The 23,455-nt window shown below is 40.0% G+C and overlaps 1 protein-coding gene across 7 annotated transcripts in view; it reads left to right on the forward strand.

Moving 5' to 3' along the window:
- Positions 1 to 23,455, forward strand: part of SH3KBP1 (SH3 domain containing kinase binding protein 1) — a 222,977-nt gene that overhangs the window by 79,179 nt on the left and 120,343 nt on the right. For all 7 annotated transcript variants that reach the window (XR_004749331.1, XM_035321155.1, XM_035321408.1 and 4 more), the window contains one exon: positions 1,143 to 1,266. Coding sequence is in view for 6 of the 7 variants with exons in the window: in XM_035321155.1 (XP_035177046.1) it covers positions 1,143 to 1,266 (124 nt within the window). In the remaining variant the exon portion in view is untranslated. The remainder of the gene's footprint in view (positions 1 to 1,142; positions 1,267 to 23,455) is intronic.

A 23,455-nucleotide genomic window follows, 5' to 3' on the forward strand; every position in this document is an offset into this window, starting at 1 on the left:
TGGAGTGCATGGCCTGTGTGTGAGGAGATGCTGAGGGAGATGGGCTTGTTCATCCTGGGGAAGAAATGGCTTTGGGGGCACCTTCCACTACATACTGCAGGTCATCCAGAAGACAGAGCCAGGTGTGTCAGGAGGGCAGGAGAGAGCAGACGGGGAATTGGAAAGAAAGGTTCAGGCTGGGTATAAGGACCATTTTTTTTGACAATCAGGGCAGTCGAGCAGTGAAGCAGTTGCTCATGCGGTTGGTTGTGCAGTCTCTGTCCTTGGAGGTTTTCAACACCCAACTGAATAAAGCCCTGAGCAGCCTGGTCTGACCCCAGAGGAGGCCTTCCATGCTTGGAGCTGGAGGTTGGAGCAGGGACCTCTGGAGGTCTCTCCCTCCCCAGGTGGTTTAGACCTAGGGCAAAGCTTGGAGCCAAATCTTACCTTTTTTCCCCTTAATTCTTGGTAGATGGTTATAGGCAAATGGCTTTGCCTCTTTAATGTGTCAGTTCCCTGCCTGTTGGTTTATTTTCATGAAACTTCACTCCACCATGTATTTTCTCTGTGTGCTGCCAAAGGAGGCGATCACCTTAAAAGGTATTCAGTTGCAAAATGTGTTAGTGTTAGCAACGGCTCTGACAGCAGCTCTATATGTTTCTGCCAATTATGGTAACATTTGTCATATTTTCCTATTTAATATTTTTCTTCCTGCTATGGTTGTTGTTTCTGTGAGCTTCTTGACAGAGGGGAGGCAGACTTTGTAGCAGGAACACTGAACCAGGTGCTGTCCTCTGTGTCAAATGTACAGCTAGCGGATTGATAACCTGATTTTTTTTCACTAGTTAGCTTTGGTAATCTTTACCAAAGAGGTCTGCAAAGCAATCCTACAATTTTCATGCAGAAATAAGAGATAAGCCCCTTTTAAAAAGAAAAAAAAAAAGTATTGGTTGGAAGAGTCACTGAAAATGGCTTTCATTTTGTGGCATTTCACCCTTTATACATGTTTGGGGTAGCATAAGAATAATCAGGGGTTTATTTATAGAAGTTTTAAGAAATCATGGGAGCTTGAGATTTAGAATATTTTGTAACACTTTTTTTTTTTTTTTTTTTTACTATTTCTTCTTTTTCTTCTCCTTCTCCACTTGTCTTTTCTTATGCAGGAAATAAAGAAGGATATGAAGAAAGAAAGTATTGCCAACAAACCACCAGAGAAGCCTATAAATGAAGTTTCCAATGGAAGCCCTTTACTGTTGTCTGAGACAATTATTAGAACCAACAAAAAAGGTAAAGTATATGGAAGCTTAAATGCAGATTACATTCAGACCTTTAAAAGAACAAAATGTAACCCTTCCTTGTTTCTAGAACTAAAGATATAGTTTATTTAACTCTAAAGGCATGGCAAGAATATTAAAGCTTTCTCATTCTCCTCTTAGACTGGCATACAGGTGCGTATATCATGTCTGGTATTTCCACATTAATTTGCACAGACATGCCTTTCTTCTTACAGAAATCCTTCCTAGGTATGTTTAATTAAGGAAAGCTGTATGAACAGATTACTAAAACTAATGAACTGACAGCTTGCATATATGGAGCTTTTTGCATGGTGATGTCAGTCCTCATTCATGTATTCACGTTGTATCTGGGATAGAGACTGGTTACTGACAGAGAAAATAAAAAAAAAAGTGGATAATGTAAAGCTTAATGCATTATTTTCCTGGGAAGTGTCTATCACTGTCTTCCGTTTCAGATTGCAATGTGTGCTCTCTATGTCTGGCTTGACTCCCAAGGTGATCCCTATGTAAGGAATCTCTCTGAGCATATGCCTATGTAAGGTTTTGAGTTGCTTAAAGGAAAGGCTCCAGATCTTCTGTCTCTTTCCCTAGCTTCCAATCCCACTCTCAGGAATGTCAGAACAAAAAAAAGGTTGGCAGTAGCTGGATTTTTCTTTAGGTTATGTTTATGCTCCAGTTTGTTTGTGGGAGAAGGACTGTCTGTGTGCAATAGGTGGCCTTTATTTTTCCCAGAGAATGCACCAGACAGTTTCTTACTTGCTGTTTTATACAGAATAATCTGCTGTCATTAATCATTGCTGTAATGTAATTTCCATTTCAGCGTGTCTTCTGGACTGTTAGGGTCATGCATATGGAAATTTTTCCTTACGTATTATGATTGAGTATTGTATTTGGGATGGCAGTTTGGCTTGAGGTCTTAGACCTATGGTTTGCAACTGCAATTGAGGAAGATTTAATAATTTCTGTAAAATGTATGACTTCCTTTAAAATGCAAGAGGGAGTAAACTCCACCTCTTTTGCTAGGAGTAATGTCCTCTTAAAAAATAGAATTTGTAAAATAATTGGAAATAAATCTCAGTAAGCCTTGTCTTTTGTGTTTGTAGTGTCATCCTTGAATCTGGAGACACGTCCAAAATTTCTGCTTTGGGTCATAGGTTTTTCAAGCAACAGCAGAATTAAATTACCAAGATTTTTTTTTTTCATGGCTGCTATACAGAACCATATGAGTAGTTGTGAAATTATCTGGGGACTAAGTCTGTTCCATATTGCTTCAGCTGCTATTTGGAGAAGGCTAATAGCTGTGGCAGATGCAGAGATTCGGTTCAGTCACAGGGGGATAACACTCCAAATACAATACGAAGAGCTGAGGCTTTCTCCTCCTCTTCCTTCCCTCTAACTCGGAAGCTGTGAAAGATTCAGAAGATAAAGAAAGTTCTCTTTTTGTTCTTGTAGCTTGAGAAGACAAACTTCATATTTATTGAAAGGAGAATCAGCAAAGACTGGTATCAAGATCTGCACCTTGAGGAAAGGGTTAGGTGTGGAAATTAGACCTCATTAGGATGTTACTGTTTTGAATTTCATTAATGGGGATTGCGCTTTTCATGGCTACCTCTACATAGTATCAGGGTTGGTAAATTTATTTTGTCTGCTTCTCCGTGGCTACTTCCATTGCTGCAGAGCAAGCAGTTGCAGTGTTCCATACTCTACTCTAGCAGAACAGCTACAGACGTACAGAGCTAAGGATGCACAGAGCATAAGGCTGAGAGAGCTTTCTCCCAGTTTTCTGTGGTCAGTTTAAGCATGGTGCCAAAGTCTCCTTGTTCAAGTGAGGGCAGCTAAGTAAGTAGCTACTGTTGCATTCAGTAATTAAGAGTCTTCTAAGAGCTATGTGGCAAATAGCTCCCTCTGTGTAGAGGGAGTTGCAATATTTACCTGAAGAGGGAATCTTAAATGCCACAGGGATTCTTTTCTTCCAGTGTCCTTATGCTGTGATTTTTAAACAACCCTATCTCAATCTGTTTACTGATCACAGAGTGTGACCTGACCTGAAAGAGAGTACTTTTTTTCCCTTCTTCTTGTTAGGAAGGGAAGAGAAGAGGGATGTATCTAAAGATCTGTAGCCACTGTTCAGCAGTAAAAATAGTCAATCTGATTTATTTACTTGGGCAATGTAATTTTGCTGTCTGAACCTCAGAGCAGATCCAGTGATGTAGGTGTGAAGTTTTGATGTTTCTTCTACCAAGATGATGGTAAGTGCTTTTCTATGGCTGTGGTGTTACTTTGCGTAGTTTTGCTACTTAACTTGGTTGGCCTCAAATAAGTGGCAGCACTTAAGCAGGCAGTGACATTTTGAGCAGAAGAATGTTGGCCTCTTGGGCTGTTGGCTTGTAGAGAGTTTTTCCTAGAGGAATATTGACAAGTGTCCAGCAGTGGTATTCAAGGAAAATAGATAAATTATTTGTAAGAAACATCAAAGTAGGTAAGAAGAAAAGAATGAATTTCTGAATAAAAAAGTTGTTATGAATCCAACTTTGTATCTTGTTTCTTCAAGGTAATTATTTCTAAGCACTACGTTGGAATTAGGGATTCCTTTAATAAACTCAGTGAAAAATTGAAATGCTTCTTGTAAAGGCTTGTGTCATCAAACAAGTAATGGTGATTGCTTTTGTGGGTCACAGATGTAATCTAGGAATAATTTAAAGTTGGCTTAATCCCACCAGTAGTAGCCTACCCATGTTAGTACTTCCACTACATGCTGAGGGCATTGATCGGTTGTGGCATTTTTAGATGTAGATTACTGTCCATCAGTTTCCACCCAGGTTTTTGTTATAAAGACCAGGAGAAGATTGACCAGGATTTGATTTTGCCTTTTCAGTGAGAACAGTAAAACCAGAACATTTCTAATCCTTTAATGTTTCTTGCTGAGCGCATATACTAGTGACCTAACAGAAATACACAGTAAAAATGACTGCTGTGGTAAACATAATTTAGGAAATGGTGCTATGCTTGCTTGGCCTTGATGTATTTGTGAGAGTTAATATTCTTTAGGGATTTCCTCTCTTTACAGGTTTGTAAGTATGATCTAGAAGTTAGGGCTGCACCTAAGAAATAATGGTTTTATTCTCTAGATCCGCCGCAGAGTTTCTCTGTAACTTCCATTAAATGTTCTGTTGGCCAAATTGCCACACATGAATTTTTCAGTTATTAATGTGTATTGATTTTTTTTTTATTTTTTATTTTTTTTAAGATAGGCAGAGTTTTTCTGATTAATTGCAGTGGCATATCTAAAATTATTCAAAACTTCCAGGTATTTCAGCTGTCTCTTCTACCTTCTCTGTCTCTTCTAGCTGTCTCAAACTACCTATTGACAAAACCTAGGTTATACCTGCCTGGGTTATGCTGAGATCTGTTCTGATCATGCATGGGGGTGTTGATAATTAGAATCTGGAAAATAGAGCATTTTAATATAGCGTTCCAGTGTTTTCATGCTCTTCTGCTGAAAGGCTCAGAAAATAACTATTTGCTTAAGTGTAGAGATGGGGTTAGTGAAACAGTAAGTCATCCTTGTGCATTCTCTGACAATTCCCAGGGCTGCATCAGCTCTAGGCAGTTTTGATGGGTGCTTCAGGTGCTGCTCCATCAATCCCTGCAAAGGAAAAAGGCTGAGGCACTGAATGACTTGTCTGAAATTGCCTGAATGTGAGCTGTGATTGTCTTGCTTATGCAATGCCAGAACCTGGGAGAGACCATTCTTATTCTTCTTCCTATAGTTTATATGCCAAGAAAATCCTTTCTTGGCTAGGTGTGGGTCTTTTGGTATATCTTTTCACAACCCTAGAATTTTTGCTTGGCATAGAACTATTGTTCTTAATCTTCTGTAAAACTGAATTATATATATATATATATATATATCCTTGGCTTTTTTGTACAAAATTGGCATTTTTGTACACTTTTAATAACAGGTTAGGAAGGCCTTTTATTTTCCCTTAGAGCATTTTCAGATTTTTTTATTTTTTTTTTTTTAAAAGAGGCAAAATTATTGCTATTGTTACTGTTACTAAATATCATAAGAAAATTAGTCAGGTCTTGGAACAGAAAAACACTGGAAGACATCTCTCCTTTTTTTTTTTTTTTTTAATGCTTTTTCCAACATGGTGGAATTCCATCTTTTCCAACTTCCAAAATCTAAAAACAGATCCCAAGTTGTGCAACTATTTCAGATCTGCATAAATCCAGTAAGATCTTCAATCAGCTATAAAGGTACATCACGGAATCTTGCATGTAATGAGCTTAAGTGTTAAACAGCTATGGCTTACTTTGTGGGAGTTTTGTTCTGATTTTGGAGTATTCCTTATTCATTCACTGAATTATTTTCTGTATCTAGGTATAACGTATGTGGCCTATGCATAGTTCAAATTGCAGTACTGGAGTTGATAGGCTGTATTTTGCAAGTAAACTAACAACAATTGTTATACAAGTAAAAATATTTAAGGAAAAGATACTTTGCCTTGCCAGATGTATTTGTTTTATATAAACTGTAAATGCAGTCAGCACTGAGGTTATTCAAGCCAGAAAATCTGGAACAGCTCATCATGTGTTACATATTCTTAATCGGAGCCAAGCACTGAAAGCAAGGAAATGTTTTTTCTAGTTCTCTTGAGAATTATTTATTTTACCTTCCACCCTACATTTAAATAATAAAGAGAACTTCCATCCTATCCTTAAAGGGGGAATTTGGTGAAAGTATCTTTGTCAATATAGTAGGTTCATGTTACGAATAAATAACTGCCTGTTGTCTGCAGAATTGCATTTAAGCCTGTTTTTGTAAATTTGAGAAACGGGAAAAGCATTTTACAAGAGAAATGCTTCATCATTTGGTTCAATAGGGATACAAAGGGATAATTCATTTATGAAAAAGACAAGCTGACAGAGACTCAGCATCAGTGTGTTGCTTCTTGAGTTTTCTATTTTTTAACTGATGTATGCAAGCTATGAATCTGGTTACCTTTTTCAACAGAAAAGCAAACCTCAAAATTTCTTTCAGAAAACTGTTTATCACTTAACCTAGTGCAAACAGCTGCCTTTTTCATCTGCCAGTCATGTGCTTGATGAAGTGTCTGACCCTTAGTACGCTCAGCTTTGGTTTTCCCTTCAAACACAGGAAACTAGAAGGCATTAATCTGTCTTTTGGTTGGATTATCTTTCTGCTGTTTATATGTGTAGGCCTTCTGCACAGACAGGCTTTGGTGTTCCCTTGAAAACACGGCCAACTTCAGAGAAATAACAAGCATGAAAAGAAATCCTTTTAGTTTTTAAGATCAGCTAATTGGTTTATAATCAGTAAATAGTTTACACAACTATGCACAAGAACATACTTCTCAGCCTATTAAGGTTAAAACATGCGTACAACATATGACGCAAACCCAAAATTATGTATAAAAATTAATTGTACAGGAAATTTGAATTCAGCAAATTATTTATTCTTTGCTTTTAAATACCATATCTATACATCTGTAAGTAGTCTCCCAGATAGTCTCCCAGATAATACACGTTACCTTTAAAAGTACTGCTTCTTGAAAATAAATGCTTACATGTTCTTTAGTCTTGGGCAAGCAGCACTTCATAGAAAGGCCAGGCTTTCAGTTCAGAGAGGCAGAAAAAGACACAAGTCTGTGTTGGGTTGTTGGTGGCAACCAGAAAGAGACTTTGTTCACATGTGAGGTGAGGTGTGTGTAAGATCTGTAGCAGATTAATGCATTTGTTGTGGAGGTCTGTGAAAAGAGCTCCATCCCATGCTGGAGGAAGGATCTTTACTTGATCTCTTTCAGCTCTCCAAAATGGACAGCAACCTGTAGATGTTACATGGAAAGATGATGAAGCTCTCTAACATTTTAGCTAGACCATTCTTTTATTCTAATGTAAATAATCCCCAATAATGAAGGTGAGTAGAATATAGCTAATTTTGGAGCTGATGAATAAGATGTATTCTGTTGAGGGTAGTTGTCTAACGTGTGAGCATTGTTCCTTGCATTATGGGGCCATGCCTTTGGATTCAATATTCTTTTATATAAATATGTTTATATAGCATGGGAAATTGTAAAACAGTGCAATTTAAAATGAGTGCATTGTCTGTCCTAAGCCGCAAAATGAGTTTAGTTCTTTTGGGATTTCTTTTGTAATTGTAACTATACTGAAAATCTGCCTAAAATAGGCTTATTCTGCAATACAGGGATAGGCGTTACCACTGTTATAAATTTAAGATTAGTCTGTTGACCGTTGACATGGGTTTTCTTCTTTGTTTTGTTTTGTTTTGTCTGGAAGAAAGATCTCAATTTTGTCTTCTTGGCAACAGCAGAATGGGTGCTTGCTTGTGCTTTTCAAGCAGATCTTGTTTCCAACTCCTGTTTAAGTACTGACTTAATATATTTAAAATGTAAACTTCTTTTCTTTCTTTGTTATGGTCATTTGCCACCCTGGTTTCACTTAAAGTCTCATTATCTACCCAGATTCCAATCGCTTATTCCAGTGAGATCATATCCTTTCTTGTCATTTAATGTGGAGTGCCCCCCATCTTATTTTTTCCTAAGTGCTTACCCTTTCTTTTCAATTGCTCCTTCCTGGTATTCTGCACAGTGCACAAATGCTGAACCCTGACGTAGGCTCTGCAATTTTGCACAGTCGTATCCAAGCACTGGCGTGGGACCTTGCTGAGTATCATGAGCCTCTGTGCAGGAGTAGCCTGTGAAAGTCAGTTGTAGAAATCCCTCTTGGACTGAATTGTAATTCCAAGATAACACTTCCCTCTGGGTGGTTGACTTCAAAATTCAACAGGCAGTGATGGATGCTGACATCAAGGACAACGAAGAAGCAGAAGAAAACCTTTTCATACAGAGTCTGAAGAGATTTGGGGGTGGAGTCCTAGGAAAGAAATCGTGGATCTGCATTCTTAGCAGCTTACAGATGACAGCTTGCTGAAACAGGGAGGTGGTTCTGAAGGCAAATGAGGACATGAGTTAGGTTTGCTGTATTTTTGTAAAGGTAGATTGCAGGTGTATTTGTATCAGTGGGAAAGCAGAGCTATAAGTGAATTCTTGAGGAAGACACTGAAAGGCAACAGGTGAAGTCACCACGAGGACAGCTGAAAGAATTAAGGAGAAGAAAGCAACTACTAAAGGGTAGGGATTCCTCTGAGAAGTATATACAGGAACAATGTAGACGCCTGTCTGAGCTCCTCCCATTAGGCTCACTGTGTATAGCCAACAGAAAAATAGGCTCTGATCTCATCCAAAATTGACTCAAAGGAGTCATATCCTGAAAGTAATTGTCCTTTGACTCCGAGGAGAACATGGTATAGCTCGCCTGTATGGAAGCGCCGTAAGCTGAATAACCCACCCTTAAGTTTGTGCCTTTGACAAGAGCTACAAGAAGGAACTGTGAACTGTGAGCATGAGAGAAGTCTTCAAGTAGTTCTTCAGCTTTCCTCTGAAAGGGGTTGAATGGAGAGAGGGAAGTAGGGAAAGTGAACTCTGGGGAATGAACAGGGATTGCAGGAGACAGATTCAGGTAGTTGGGGATGAAGAAATTTATTTTAAAGTGTGGTAGATCTGAAGGAGGATAAGCAAATCTGCAGCGTAGGAGTTCAGACTAATAGGATTTTTCTGAGGAATCCTTCAAAATACACATGAGTAGAAGCTGAGAAGACAGTGAGCTGGCTGAGTGGATCTTAGGACAGTAAAAACAGACTTTTCTGTGTACATGAGCATAGTCAGGAAGACTTCATTTCAGTGTCTGTGGAAGATTGCTGGAAAAGTGATTTCTGGAGTATGGGTAAAATACGTTTTAGTATACACACTGCTATATTTGATGTATGATACACCAAAATGTTAAACAATCACCAGGGAGTTACCTGTCCTGGAAAAATATCTCCTCTTGCATTGTCTCTGGACTTACCAGGTTTCTGTAGGTATTTTTCATAATACATGTAAGTGAGGATCTGAATGGCCAGTCTGGAGACTTTTGTTTTTCTTGTTTGATGGCAGAGGAAGTGACTAGACCATTGATTTAAGAAGCCTGAAGTTTAATGAGATGAGTCTGGGACAGAGAAACTAAATGACTTCTAGAGAATTAAACCTCCTTTCAAGGCTGTTTCTATCTATACTGACTTCCTCTCACACCCCTTCTCTCAGATCACAGGTCCAGTGGCTGTAGGTTTTTAGGAAATACGAATGGCAGATATCTTTTTGGCCAGGCAAACTATTTGGGACCTTTGTCCTAAAAGGTAAAAATTAACTTCTGATTCACAGACTGAAAAACAGAGGATTCCAAAACCTTTTTGATACTCTTTTTACAAGTAGTTTATGCAAGTATGTCAAAAGTACTGCACTAGAAGGAAGACCTAACAATTTCATGCATTTCCTATTAGTTTCATCTTCTCTTTAGTAAACAAAAATTTTTATTTAATCAGTCAGAGAATTTTTTTTCGTATCTAAAAACTTTGTAGTATGATTTACATCTCTGAAATATGGAAATCCCATACATTTTCTAACAGTTGTACTACAATTTGGTAGTTCACTTTCATCACAGAATGTGATAGTTGTCCAAAAGGTACTAGTCAAGAGCAAATGTGTTATCAAATTCAGGTGCAGAATGTTTTGCTGTTAGCAGTTATCACGAAATCTCCTTTAACAGAAGCCAAAATCAATAAAATAGTACTAAATACCAGAGCCTTTCTTGTTACAGTAACACCAGAAGCAACAAGAAGTCTGAAGCTTCCTGTTGTCTTAAAACTAGGTTTTCCCATCACACAAGAGGCTGTTTATTTTTTCACAAGTTTCTGGAGAGAAGTGTCTCTCTGCTGCCAGCAGTTCCCTCGGTATCAATGCTGTGGGATAAGTTCCTTGGCCTAGCAGGGCACAGCTGCCTTTGAGCTCTGTCCATGACCTGCTGCCCCCGGACTCCAGCAGTCCATGTCCATCTCCTTTAATCTTTCATCTAGGTGTGGTGGGATTCGCAAGACCAGCACAGCTAACTTGATTTGGAAAGGTACAGGCTGACCTTTCTCCCCCATCTCCTTGCATGACTGTCTGTGATTGAGAAATGGCAGAAGACAAGCAGGGTGGCTCACATGAAACTGAGCCCTGGCGTGAGTCACCGGGGGTCACTGTATGTTCCCCAGTGACCAGCCAGGAGTATCTGCGCCTCGTGGCTGGCTGCTGTGATAGAAGAGAGTCAGACTTCCTATTCTGTGCTAGAGAAGATGAAAAAAAGGAGCAATGCAGGGATGCTGTCAAAGAATATAAAACACAGCCCTATCTGGAATGACAATTTGGGGTCAAGAGAGTATACTTTTACTGTACAAGCTAATAACTTTTCCGTGAGCCTTGAACTTTGCTTAGGTGCTTTAAACTGAGTCAAGAACTCCTGTCTTTCCTGGAGTTAGTCTTGATGAATTTGTAACTGCTGAGTTAAATATGCTGGGGTGGTGCTGTGTTGCTTTTACGGGGATAGAGAATGCTGTGCTGGAACCAGGGATGTGTGGCTGGTGGCATCTTCCTTCCCCCGCCTGTAGGTAGCGGTAAGAGCCAGTTGTGTCAAGGTAAGATGCAGCACTAATGAACTTTAGTGAGGAAGCTGGAGGTCTCTGGCTCATGTGACAAACATGAAAACCTTTGAATGATTGCTGGGGTTCTAGGAGAAAGGCAGTCAGTGCCTGTCAACAGCTCCCTTGGCTCTCCTTCAACTTGTACTGCCGAGTAACTTGTAGATACAAACCGAAAACATAAATTATCTGTATAAATGAATGGTCTGAGAATTTGTTCTTAACCCAGGAAGCATCCCTCTGTGCAGATGATTTGTGGATGTATGTGAAAGCTTAATATAAATGTATTTCTTTGTACTTTTTTCCGTGAATGTATTTTTAAAAAATACCTCCATACCTGTTCTCTCTGCACCAGGACAGTGTGACTTGCGTTGCTGCGGTTGAATCACTTCAGTGCAGGAAACTTTTTGACTTCTGTGCACTTAGACCAGAAGAAAACTACAATCATGATTCAAGAGCTTCCCCTGCAGATGGAATGACATTTAATAGCCTAAATAGGGATAAACTTCTGAAGACAATGATGAGAATGTGTCCAGCAATATGCCCCATAGCTGCTGTTAGGAAGGGTTGGCCCTGTTTCGATGCTTTAAATGAGCTGAACGCTGTTCTGCTTCGATTTGCCCTGCGGGACCTCTGTGAACTAGCTGTGGGCCTGGGTTTTGGTTGGGAGTGTGTGTGTGTATCTGTGCAGGGATTTAACTCTGAATGCGTCTGGTGATTTAACAACCCATGGGCAGCTCGGCTCTACCATGCCGCTCTTTCACTCCCCCTCTCCCCCTTCTCAGGAGGACTGCTGGAGAAAATAGAGAAAAAAAAAAAAAAGGGCAAAAAAATAAAAAGCTCATGGCTTGAGAGATAGGGAGCAGTTTAATTAAAGGAAAAGAAAACAAGCAAATAAAACCAACCAAAGACAAAGGCTCCACAGAAGAAAAAGGAGAAAACAAACTTCTCTATTTCCCATCAGCAAACGAAGTTCAGCCACATCTTGGGAAGTGGTGCCTTGATACACATAGTGATTGCTTGGAAAGACCAATGCTTCCCTAAAGAGAGCCCCCCCTTTCCCTACCCCTTCCCCAGCTTTCACTGCTGGTTATCACACAATGCGGGATACCCCAGTGGTCAGCTGGGGCCAGCTGTACCGGCGATGTCCCCTCCCCACCTCTTGCCCACCTGCAGCCTGCTGCCCTTTGGCAGGGGCCTGGAGGGGGCCTGGATGATCCTTGAGGCACATTGTTTGTGCTGATTTATGATCTGTCATAGATTCTGTGAAACATTTTATTTCCAGGAATTGATACAGGTTTTAAAAACATCCTTCTGATAAAGTGATGTGCCTAGAATGAACTTTTCACTCCATTAATGTTAATTATTTTTCATACACGGTGTAAAGGACTTTGATTCATCTGCTTAAAAGCCCCCGAAGTTAGGGAAATTTGCTCTGCCATAACTAGATAGGAAAAACGGATATCAAGCAGTGTTGATAATGCATGGCTTGGATTATTCTGAGTAGGATGGCATTATTAGCTATGTAGGCTTTCAGTTTTCAGACTCCTATATAACGTAGGTGCAGTGACTTGAGTAACAAGATACTATGCATACAAAGGTATATTTCCTGTTTCTACTGGCATGATGTTTCCTAAATTTTATTCATTGAATATTTCATGAATCTTTCGTCTTATTTCAGAATTTCTTCCCAGTCTACTCCAGCATTATCAAGATGCTCACAGCATAGGAAGATGTGCTGCTGTTTGTGGTGCATTGTGATGTATCCTACTATTTACCATATTTTTTTACAGTTGTCTCACTGTTTTCTAATGCTATGTCACAGTTAAGATGCACCAGTAATTTGCAGTAGTTCCTATTCTACGTTTTTCTGCATTTGCTTTCAATTGTAAGTATGTGCTTGAGCCTGTTTCTTGCTTGGTGTTAATTGCAGTATCATCCTCTTTAAAAAATCAGTGCATGTTGCTGACGATGGTTATTTTCTAAGCTCCTTTGTAGGGTGGCTGTGCTCAACAAAGGAGCAAAACGTGGAAGTGCTGGCAAGTGGCTGATTGTTGCTTCTTGGCCCCAAGCACAAGATTGCGATATGGGAGATTATTATTAGCTGTCACACAGTAAGAGCCATTATTTCCTAACTTCAGCACCTACTTTATTTAGAAACTGAAACAGAGGCTAGGCAGAGGTCCTCCTGGTGAGAAGCAGCTCACTGCAGAACGTGCATTAGCTTGGAACAATTCTGAAGTCAGTGTCAGCATGGTGCCATTACTATGGTCCTCTGTGTGGGCTGTGTAGCCCAGTGAAGCACTTCATGCTTACTGCTGTTTACTGCAGCATCTGCTGTGGGATGCTTCTTCATCAATTTGCCATTGAGGTCCACAGGCCATTCTAGAGGGTATGGGCACTGCAAGACCCCTAGGCCACCCATGGCAGCTTGGGATCCATCTGCTTTCCCCAGCAATCCTTGCCTGCTCCAGAATCTGTTTCTGACACTTTTTTCTCTAGGGTCTAGATTTCCTCAGCTTTGCCCAGCTCCAGCACTCAGCCTGGCACCGTGTTCATTGCTTGGATTTCTCGAGCAGCGTGCCATGAGAGAAGACAGGGGTAATGCTGCGTTGGGTGATCTGTCAGGGTGCGGTAGGGTCCCAGCTGTCCAGCAGTTTGAATCTAAGCCATCATATACATTCAAGCAGGTTTTTTTATTATTATTATTCTGGGTTGTGCATTTTCCTGTTGGCTGTCATCTTCTCTCCCTGGGGATCTTTCAGTGGTAAAATAACGAATAAAAAGACAAGCTTCAGTCATTAGTACCATTTGTTTTAAATAAATGTAAATGCTGTTTCTTATTTTTATTTTTATTTCCCTACTTCATTTTATTTATTTATTTATTTATTTATTTATTATTTCCCTACTTCGTTTAGTACTATAGACACCTTGTGCAGACTTGTGACAGATTACAGATGTCCCTGATCTGTAGGCTGGTATCTGGCTCTGGATGAGCTGTAAAATGCAGCGTCAGCCATTATTACTTTGTTTGTGCAACTACTTGGTATTTTGTCAGGCCTAGGAATATTTTGCTAGACTACTGACTCAGCATAGCCTAAATTACGTGGGTCATTTTTACTTCTGGGAATTCGGGAGAGGTCAGGAAGTGTCCAGGAAATGGTTTAAATGAAAAAGCTCCAGTGACCTAAGGAAAACCAGTTCTGCTCACATGCCCGGCAGCTATAGGGGAAAACAAACGTATTAAACATTGAAAAGCGAGCCTGGGGCTGTGCTTTCAGAACCATGTTAAGCCAGCACTGCCACCAAAAAAAAAAAGGAAAAAAAAAGAGAAGCCATCTTTCCTCTATTTTTCTTCTTTCCATGCTCTGGTGCAGACATTTGGCTGCTGCATGATGGGCTGGATTAGGAGAATGATTGGTGTGAACATTAAACTAGAAGGAAAAGTGCAGAGGGTGTTTTTAATAGGGAGGTCAGTTTTCTGCCCAGCTTTCCGAACTGCTGCCCAAACCCTTCAGGAGGGAGAGGAGAGGAGCATTGCAGGAGCTGGAAGAAGCAGATCAAGCAGCAGCACTGCCTTTTCTTTGCTTGCAAATGAAGTCGTCCTAAAAATGCTGTGAGATGGTGATGGTGTGTCAGGCTATTTCAAATATGGTTCATGGTCTGTTGGTAAAACAGCTCCTAAAGAAAACAGATGCCATCTTTCCAGTTCTAATGGTTGTTGCTTCCCCCTTTGTCTTTCACTGGGGAGGTACAGGGCTTGGTCAGTGCCCCAGAATCCCAGGATGGCAGTTGTGTATAGACCCCTTCTCCCCTGCCCCGCTTCTTCATGTGGCTGCAGAACATTTTTGGAAATGGATTTCATTACAGATGCAGCTGACATGAGACAGAGGCCTATTTATTCACAACCTTTAACTCTGAGGAAGTAACTTATAATTCGTGTAGTGAGTGTAATGGAAAAGACAAGAGGAACTTGACAGCTATTTTTAGGAAAAGATAGTGTTTATCCCAGCAAAACTAGAAAAGATGTAGAGACATTGCAGACTTTAAACCTAGACAGACTTTTTTTTTCTCAGTTTAAAGGTGAAGGAGTTTCTATTCATAACCCTATTCATATTCTATTCTATATATATAATTCATATTCTAACCCTAACCCTGATCCTAAACCCTGACCCTGACCCTGACCTCATTGACTAGTTCTCCAATTACGTTTTTGTTTCTATTCAAACTGATATTGTCTGATGTCATTTTATGAAAATCCCACTAAAAAAATGAAACTGCTAGTGTCAGAGAAATAGGAAAGCTAATAGAGTGCTTTCAAATGCACAACATAAACTGAATAGCAGGGAAAAAAAAAGAAGATTTTTTTCCTCATTTCCTCATTTCTGTAGTTTGCAATAATTGTAACAAGTAGATAAACAGTTTAATTGCAAGGTTTAACTATTTAAATAATTCTGTTACCATTTGTATAACAAAACCCACACTATTGGGTCCGTTAAATCTAGAAGATATTTATGTGCATGTTAATGCATCATCCTAACAGCTGACACAAGAGTTGTCCTGGAAAACTGCGTACAACTCAAAAGGAGAGGGTGAGCAGCCACGTAGTGCCAGGTGTACAGATGCCATCAAAAGGGCTGCCAAGAATGCAAGGTATGAAACCAACCTGTCTGCCTTGCCTGGGATCAAAAGTCTGGTCAAGCAGAGAGTTTAGAAAAACATTTGTTTCTGAAACAGAAAATATTTTGTACCTATGAAGGAAGAGTGTCAGTCAGGTGAAATTCCCTGGTGTATTCGGGTTTCAGGGGTTGATATATAACATTGCCAAGAGGAAGAAGCAGTTTAAGGAAAACAGAACACAAACAAAGAGAAGGCCAGTAAACTAAAAGAAATTGTTTGTTTCCACATGGACAGCTCCAGCATGTTGATGGACGTGATGGTAAGGAGCCTTAGGCAGTGTCCAGGTGAACGTTTGTGGAGGTAGCCCCGTGCTGAGATGCTGGAACAGGAGTAGTTTGTGTGGCTGCTGCAGTGGGGGAAAAAAGGTGAGGGTTTGATGGCAGGTTCAATAGGGCATCTTGGATGCCAATGCATTCTTGGATGGACTTAGGAGTGCTATGCAACTGGATTTCAGGAATTAGTTAAATTGACAAGGAGTTTTCTCCTTGTACAGATCAGAACTGACATGACGTTGTTGCTACTCACAGCGCATCGTCAGGAGCAGAACAGGTTATGGCCCTAGAGGCAGAGCCGAAGGGTGGTTGGGTGAAGAGTCACACAACTCTTAATGGCATGCCCAGATGTATGGAGGGGGGAAATCTGTGTCAGCTACTGGATGAGGGAGACTTGCAGCAAGCAAGGTGACAGGCTTTTGATGGGGAGTTCTGTGCAGAGAGCTTGCCACAGCTGGTGGCTGTGTGGCTTAGAAGCTGGTATTTGGTATGGTGAAGTAAGACTGTTATTTCTGAATAGAAATGCTTCAGTGTATGATTAAAAACCCTCTGAAGCTAGTAAAAAACCTGAAAATACAAGGTAAGTTAAAATCCTTAGAAAGATGTTTGCCAGTAGATGCTTTGAGTAAGAGACAGACTGCTTATTTTCTTAATGAGTTACTATTCTGAATTTTATATGGGAAGTTACTGTGCCACACATAGGAAATAGATCTATGGAAATCAAAAGGCAGACAGCCTTTTAATACAAAGACACGAAGTACAGCAATTGCATTGTAATCAGCCTGTAGGACGTTCTGTGCCATAAAACTGGGGATACAAGTGTGAACTGACCATGTCTGCAAGGAGGCAAAGTGTTTAAAAAGTAGCTCTTAAGTTTATTTGAAGAATCTGCCTTTGCTCTGCTCTGGGTGAGCCTCGCTATTTGTGTTTTAAAATTCATTGCTTGATTTGCAAGAGCGGTACTGTGCTCAAGTGGTCATTTGAAGTGTATTTGGAAAATTTACAGCATCTTTGGGACCGAATGATATTTAATGTGGGAGTGGATGCTTTTTGTGTCCTTCGCAGTCCCCCCTGTAGAGGAGGCAGCTCATTAGTGGCTGTCTCATTATGTAAGGTATTAGAGATTACATTAGCTTTCTACCTAAGCTTTTCAGTTTAAGTATTGGACCCAATTTAGAGAAACTACTTCTGCTCTGAAGAAATTTTTTAAAATAAATTCAGGGAAAACAGGAAAATGATTCGCACACAGTGAAGAATATTATGAGGATTTTGTTTTCTTCAATTCTCTTCTTGTCTAGTTCTTACAGCACAAAATGTAGTGTGGTCCTTGGAACTGGTTTTGCAACAAAAATGTAACGGTGTCTTTGGAGAGAAAAAGACATTTGTCATAAACAGATTCCTTGTATATGCCATATATCTTCATGAATACTTAACTTTCCAGGTCCTATAGGAAACTTGCCATAAAGCTGGGACTTTTCTAGAAGCTTTTGCTACCATGAGTTTTAGTCCGATTTCCTAATGGAACAAATCTGGCTTGAAAGCATTGCCCTCCTTCCCTTGGCTGTTTGGCGCCTGCTGGAGTTTTACTGGCTAGATTTGACAGAAGAGTAGAGGTCTCAAGGGCATTTTTAGCAACACAATAGTTCGTTTAAGGTGAAAGCTGAATAGAGGAGTATAACAACTAATTATCTTAATTGAGTGAAAACCTCCATATGTAGAGGCAGGGCCAAGTGGCACGGGTGTGCTGGGCAGGCAGGCAGTAGCTGTGTAGCTCTGCAGCAGTCCCAGCGCGTACTCACAGGTGTGGGGTGTGAGTGGAAGCTGGGACAAGGGTGGTGCTGGAGCCTGAGGTGACTATAAGGCACTAGGTGCAAATTCATGGGTCTCTAAGCTTAGTTAATTCTGCTGCGTATGAAACAACTTCTCAAGGTTTTTGGCTGCCGTGTTCCTCATACTAAGCTTAAATGATTTAGTAATATGCAGATATACACAAACGTTTCACGTATTTCTACGCAATTGAAGCCATTTCTCTTTGACTCATCTTATGCCAACTTTGTCAAAATACAAAGAGGAGCAAAAATGCTGAAGTTTATCTTCCTGGTTTCTCTTTGAGGTTAGGAATGTAAATAAACAGCAGCTCTGGAGGATTTGGGTATAACAATGACAAATCCATTTCCCCATGTGTTTCAGTTACCTAAACAGAAGTCTTGCCAGTTAGCAAGCAACATAGGGATGAAGAGTGCTGAAGAGGGGCTGTCTCCAGCTCCCTGGTGAAATGCCAGTCCTCACAGTCTGCAGCTCTCATATTTGCTGTCTGATCCCAAGTGGCATTTCCTGCAAATAAGATCCTAAGGGAGTTCATTTCATCCTGGTGAGCTGGAGGATGGGTTATACTAACATGAGGTTTGTAAACAAGGGAAGGCATCAAATACATGAAATCCAGTTTCTGTGGGTTTGCTGACAGCTCCCACCTAGTCGCAATAATATACTTTGCTCTCAGCATCTTTTCCTGTCAGAGGCTGACTCACAGGAAGGAGAGTGCCTCCGAGCAGCTTGGTTGGATTTTAGCAATCTAGCTGCAGACAAGGGAGATTAATAACTGAGAAGTAGCATGGAATCATGTGGGATGAGGGGATTATACAGTGACTTTCAAATATAGTCATAGCATAGCTGGAGTTGGAAGGCAGCCCAAGACATGGTCTAGTCCCACGACTCAAGGAGGGTCAACTAGACCAAGCTGCCCAGGACCATGTCCAGTTGAGTTTTGACTGTCTCTAAGGATGGAGGCTCTGGGCAACCTGCTCCAGTGTTTGACCACCCTCCCAGTGGAAGGGAAAGGGAAAATAAAGGAAAAAAATGGTAAGAAAAACAGTATATATTCCGTTAACAAATAGAGGTTCTGATCCAGTGAGATCCCTGCTTTTCTGCTTTCCTAGTTTCTGGACAAATAACAACATGCTGCACAGAGAGGAACTTGTAGCTTTGAATGCTCAAGGCACAAGTTCTGAGTTATTGCAGAAGTGAAGCCCCACCATGCTTCAGGCTAGTTTCTTAAAATGCAGACTTACTATTCTGTATTTGCAAAGACTTTTTGGAGGGGAGCACTCTAGAAAGTGTCACCGTACATGGAAGAAAAAGATAAATATTAGAAGGATGGAAAGGTATCAGGAAAGGCTGAGGGAATTCATTGTGGATGGAATGAGAGCACAGCTAAAAAAGTAAACATTAGTAAATGTTGGCTATAGCAGATGCTGAAAGGCTGGAAAGGTCAGGGGCGTTGTTATAATGCAGGGCAAAGACTTGCTGAGGTGTGCCTGTCTTTCCTACTAGTGCTCCCCTATTAGAACAGTAACTCTAGCATAGATGGCTCAGGTAACCATCGTGTGGTCAGCAGGGCCCAGTAATGCATTGCATTGTAAACTGTCAGCTTTAAACAGAGAAGCTTTTGGAACCTTGCTCATTTTTCTTTTAACACACATAGCTCCCACACTGGACAGCAATGGAGCAATTTCATTTTCAATTGCCTGTCTTGACAAATTTCTTCAGAAGATCAATGCATCAGTGAGCTCTGTCTGCACACACTGTGTTACTTCTAACTTTCCTCATACAGTACTCTTTTAAAATGAAGGATATACTTACGTAGAGCAAAACCTAGAACAATGAGAAATCTGCATATGCACGAGGTAACTAAGAAGAGATAAATACAGTCCTGGAATTTGGGGCAGGTGGTATGAGCAGAAGAAAACAATCAGTTCAAAATTAGAAGATATTAATGGTACCTTTTATAAATAAACTGTTCCCATATCTTTTGAAATCAGCAGAGAAGCAGTCAGGAGGAGAGAGGGCAGATGATAAATGATTCATTTGCTTGCTTTCTTCTCGAGATTATTTTCTTTGCCAGCATGAGTTAACAGATGTCTTGGAGATTATGAATTCACAAGAAAATAAAACAGGACAATGGACAGGCAAAGCGATATTCTGATAGTCTCAATATTTTGTTTCTTTTATTCTTTTTTTTATAAATTATTGAATCTCAAAATCTAGAAAAGCTCTTACAATCAGTGAACAACTTTGTAAACAGACTTTCTGATTTCCTTGCTTATAATAAGGAGAAGCAATTCAGTATTTGCATTATTATCTGCTTTTGTTCAATGGCTTTTGGCTACAGGCAGGTCAGTTGGATATGGGGAAATGCAAAGACATCGTCTGTTGTGGTATACATCCAATAGAGTGCTTTCTCATATCTTTTTCATCATCGGTGAGAACAAAAATTCAAAGGCCACTTGTCTGTTTAACTATATGAATTTATTCCAAGTTATTTCGGAACAGCTGGTATCTTCAGTTTGGTACGAGCATATTGTCCTAATATGCTCATCTCTACAAGGATCTCTTGCTCAAACCACCCAGGTCTGTACTGAAGGTGCCAAAGGACCCTGGAATCTGAGACTTGTTACAGTAAAACTTTGCAACCCAATCCAAACACTGCAGTATATTCTTTCTAGGTTTCTACATGCTGTATTTAAAATATTGGGAACAAAATCAGATATGAAGTAATTATTCTGACTCAGGAAGGGAGTATTTTTGAACTCCCACTTTAAGAAAAAGGCTAGATACTTCGGTGAATATTTTATCATTCATGTGGATCTCTGTGCTGAGTGAAAGCACTGGAGTGAAAAATGAAGGACTGACAGTTGTGCAGCAGCTGCCAGTACTTTGTACAGTAAAAGAAGGGACCATATTTACAAAGTCCCTCTGGATTTGTCTGGACGCAAGCATATTGCCACTGAGTGATGTGGTCTGTACCGCAAAAGGTGGTCTTCCTTTAGAGGGGTTCTTTGATTCTGTCTTCCTCTATTTGCACATACAAATTTGACTTTGATCACTGAGCTATTTGGAGTGCAGAGGTCTTTTACATGCATATGTATCCCTTGCAAATTGTTTTGCGTGACACTGCATTAGTTTCATAAAGAAGGCCAAATGATCATCAGATGTCTTCATACCAGCTTTGGGGTAAACTTGACCTGTTGGAAAAGGAGATGAAGTGTCTTGTGTTTGCTTCTGCCTTTTGCTATCAGCACTCCGCACTCTTCCCATGTATAAATACTCTCTTATTCTTTGTCTTAACAAAGTGCAGGGTTCAGCTCTCTTAGCAGGTTGTGAGGTATCGAACACCTGTGAATAGTGCAAAATAGGAACATAAATAAATGATCTAAGAGGAAATGAATTTAATAATAATAATAATAAAAAGACTGATTTAAGTCATAAGTTACTTACAAGGATACTTCTGTAAATAAATAGCATAACTTATTTGCCTTTGAAGTAATTTATCAGCTGCATACTTCAGCATCTACCTTCAAAGGCAAAGATAGATAATTATTCAAAGTTTTACATATATTTATATTAATCTTTCCTTGCAGCAGATAGATATGAAGTACCTATTGTGTGGTGCTTGATTTAAAATTCAGTCTGAGATATGGAGCCCTAGATTTGCCTTTTTAAAATTATTTTTTCAGCTTAGATATTGATATTGTATGCTTAAATAAAGCTTCCTGTATTACTGAATGTTCTTACTGTCTGGCTTTCAATAACATAAGCTGCACATGCTTTATAATACAGACAGGGCTCTTATTAGTTCCCAGGTGCTGCATTTTGTGAAGGCATTTGGACTGCCATTACTAGGTGATTTAATATTTGCAGAGAACTGTATCGGGATATGCTGTAGCTCTGTAAGCAAACATGCTACTGCTGTTCATGACATACAAAATAATTTGAGCCCTGAGGACAAATCCGGGCATTAGCCTGGAAGAGGAAGTTCACTGAAGCTGCAGCTGTGCTGCAGGGACAGGTGTCTATGCACGGCAGGATGGAGGGGCTGCGCTCAGGGGCAGCCTGCTGGGCAGGCAAATTGTGATTCCTCAGTCTTCCGCGGGCTGCTTGTGGCAGCTGCGTGCGCCTTCTGTTCCTCATCTCCAGCAGTGTCAAAGAGTAACCCAAAGTGGAGATTTTTAATTTTTTTTTCAAGTGAGATTTTAGTGGTTGTTTATACATAAAGCAGTCAGGTTCTACCCATAATACAAGAGAGTTAAAAAATGTTGTATTTTGAATACTGAGGGAGCTGTTAACAGCTTTCTTCCTGTGAGCATCCGTTATTCCAATTGCTGTTGTGGTTGTGTGTTTTTGTGTGACCCTTTCTACTCCATTTAAAGAAGCCCTCTTGGACAAGACCAATTACCAAAATTATACCTTCAGCATTTAAAGAGGTGTGCGATGGCATTGGCGTATGTATTTGTGACTCTCTAGCAAATGCAAATACCATATTGACACACAGCAGTGGTTCCAGTGACAGATGCAGCAGTTAAAATGTTTGACTATCCCATTTTGTATAATGCATATGAAAGTAAAGGTGAAGCCACTAATGATCAGTGGGCTGAGATGGCAGCAAGATTTTCAGCAGCTCATGTGTGGATAGAACTGAAATGAGCTGTTGGAACAAGAAGCAGTTCTGTACACATTCTTCCAAGCTGATGGAAGAGGCGTGTGGACTGATTATGCAAACCTGTCACTGTACGCAGGTAGAATATAAGGTTATAAAGTGATGACTATGTCACCCTTTTGTCTTTATGTGTATGCTGAGTAGTATTAATGAATACAGAGCAGGGAACATATGGTGGAGAAGTAATTAGTATTTGTAAATATTGCAGGTAATGAATTGCCGGGAATATACTATGAAAAGTTGTGTGCATTTATGTTTTCATGCTTCAATAGTGGTTGCCATTAATTATGGTGAAGAAGTTGTAGCAAAGTGTTTTATTGTATTGGCATTTTGATCAGCATGATTAGTATATTAATTACACAGACTCACTCCCATCATTTTTCTGCCCATATAAATGTAGAGGATGTCTACAGAAAACATCCAAGTGTCCTTGATTTTGTTGCTTTTTTATTTCATTCTTGTAAAGATGAAAACACATCCCTCCGGGATTTTGTTTTTTATTGGTCATGCAAGGAAACAGAATAATGGGGGAATAGCGAGAAAAAGCTGGGGAAATGGGGTATTGTATAGCTGTGGGCAGCATTGTTTAGGTCGAGTATGTTGGTGCCACCTTTGTGTCACTTTAATATTGGTACCTTTTCTTGAGGTTATAAGACACTCCAAGTTTTCCATTTCCCGTTAATGCTGGAGCAGCTCCTGTTCCCTTCTCTTGTGACTGAATCTGCTTTAATTTCCAGAGTGATTTTCCCTTTTTGCATCTTAGAAGGCAAATATGTGGAGGCCTTTCTTATCTCTTCCTTGATGTGGAGTTATTCCACTTCTTTCTGTCTTCTATTTATGCAGCTCAGGGTTATAACATACTCTATCATGTAGTTTGTGTCTGTGCAGCAAATACCAGGGCTGTGTTAAAAGCTTAACTGTGGAAGAAATTTTACAAAGTGTTTGAAAGATGTAGAAGTAGGGACTCTTTAAAGTGAACTTAACCTTATATGTGCCTAGATATCTAAGTATACTTGCAGATCTCTCTCGTGTTATTAACATTTAATTATGTTGGCCATTATGGCCAAATTAGGCCTCTAGGGATAGACAAATGGGAATTTCTGTAATGGAACCAGAGGATAATCATTTATGAGAAACA

The sequence above is a fragment of the Oxyura jamaicensis genome, chromosome 1 (genome assembly GCF_011077185.1).
Source record: "Oxyura jamaicensis isolate SHBP4307 breed ruddy duck chromosome 1, BPBGC_Ojam_1.0, whole genome shotgun sequence".
Classification (NCBI taxonomy): domain Eukaryota; kingdom Metazoa; phylum Chordata; class Aves; order Anseriformes; family Anatidae; genus Oxyura; species Oxyura jamaicensis.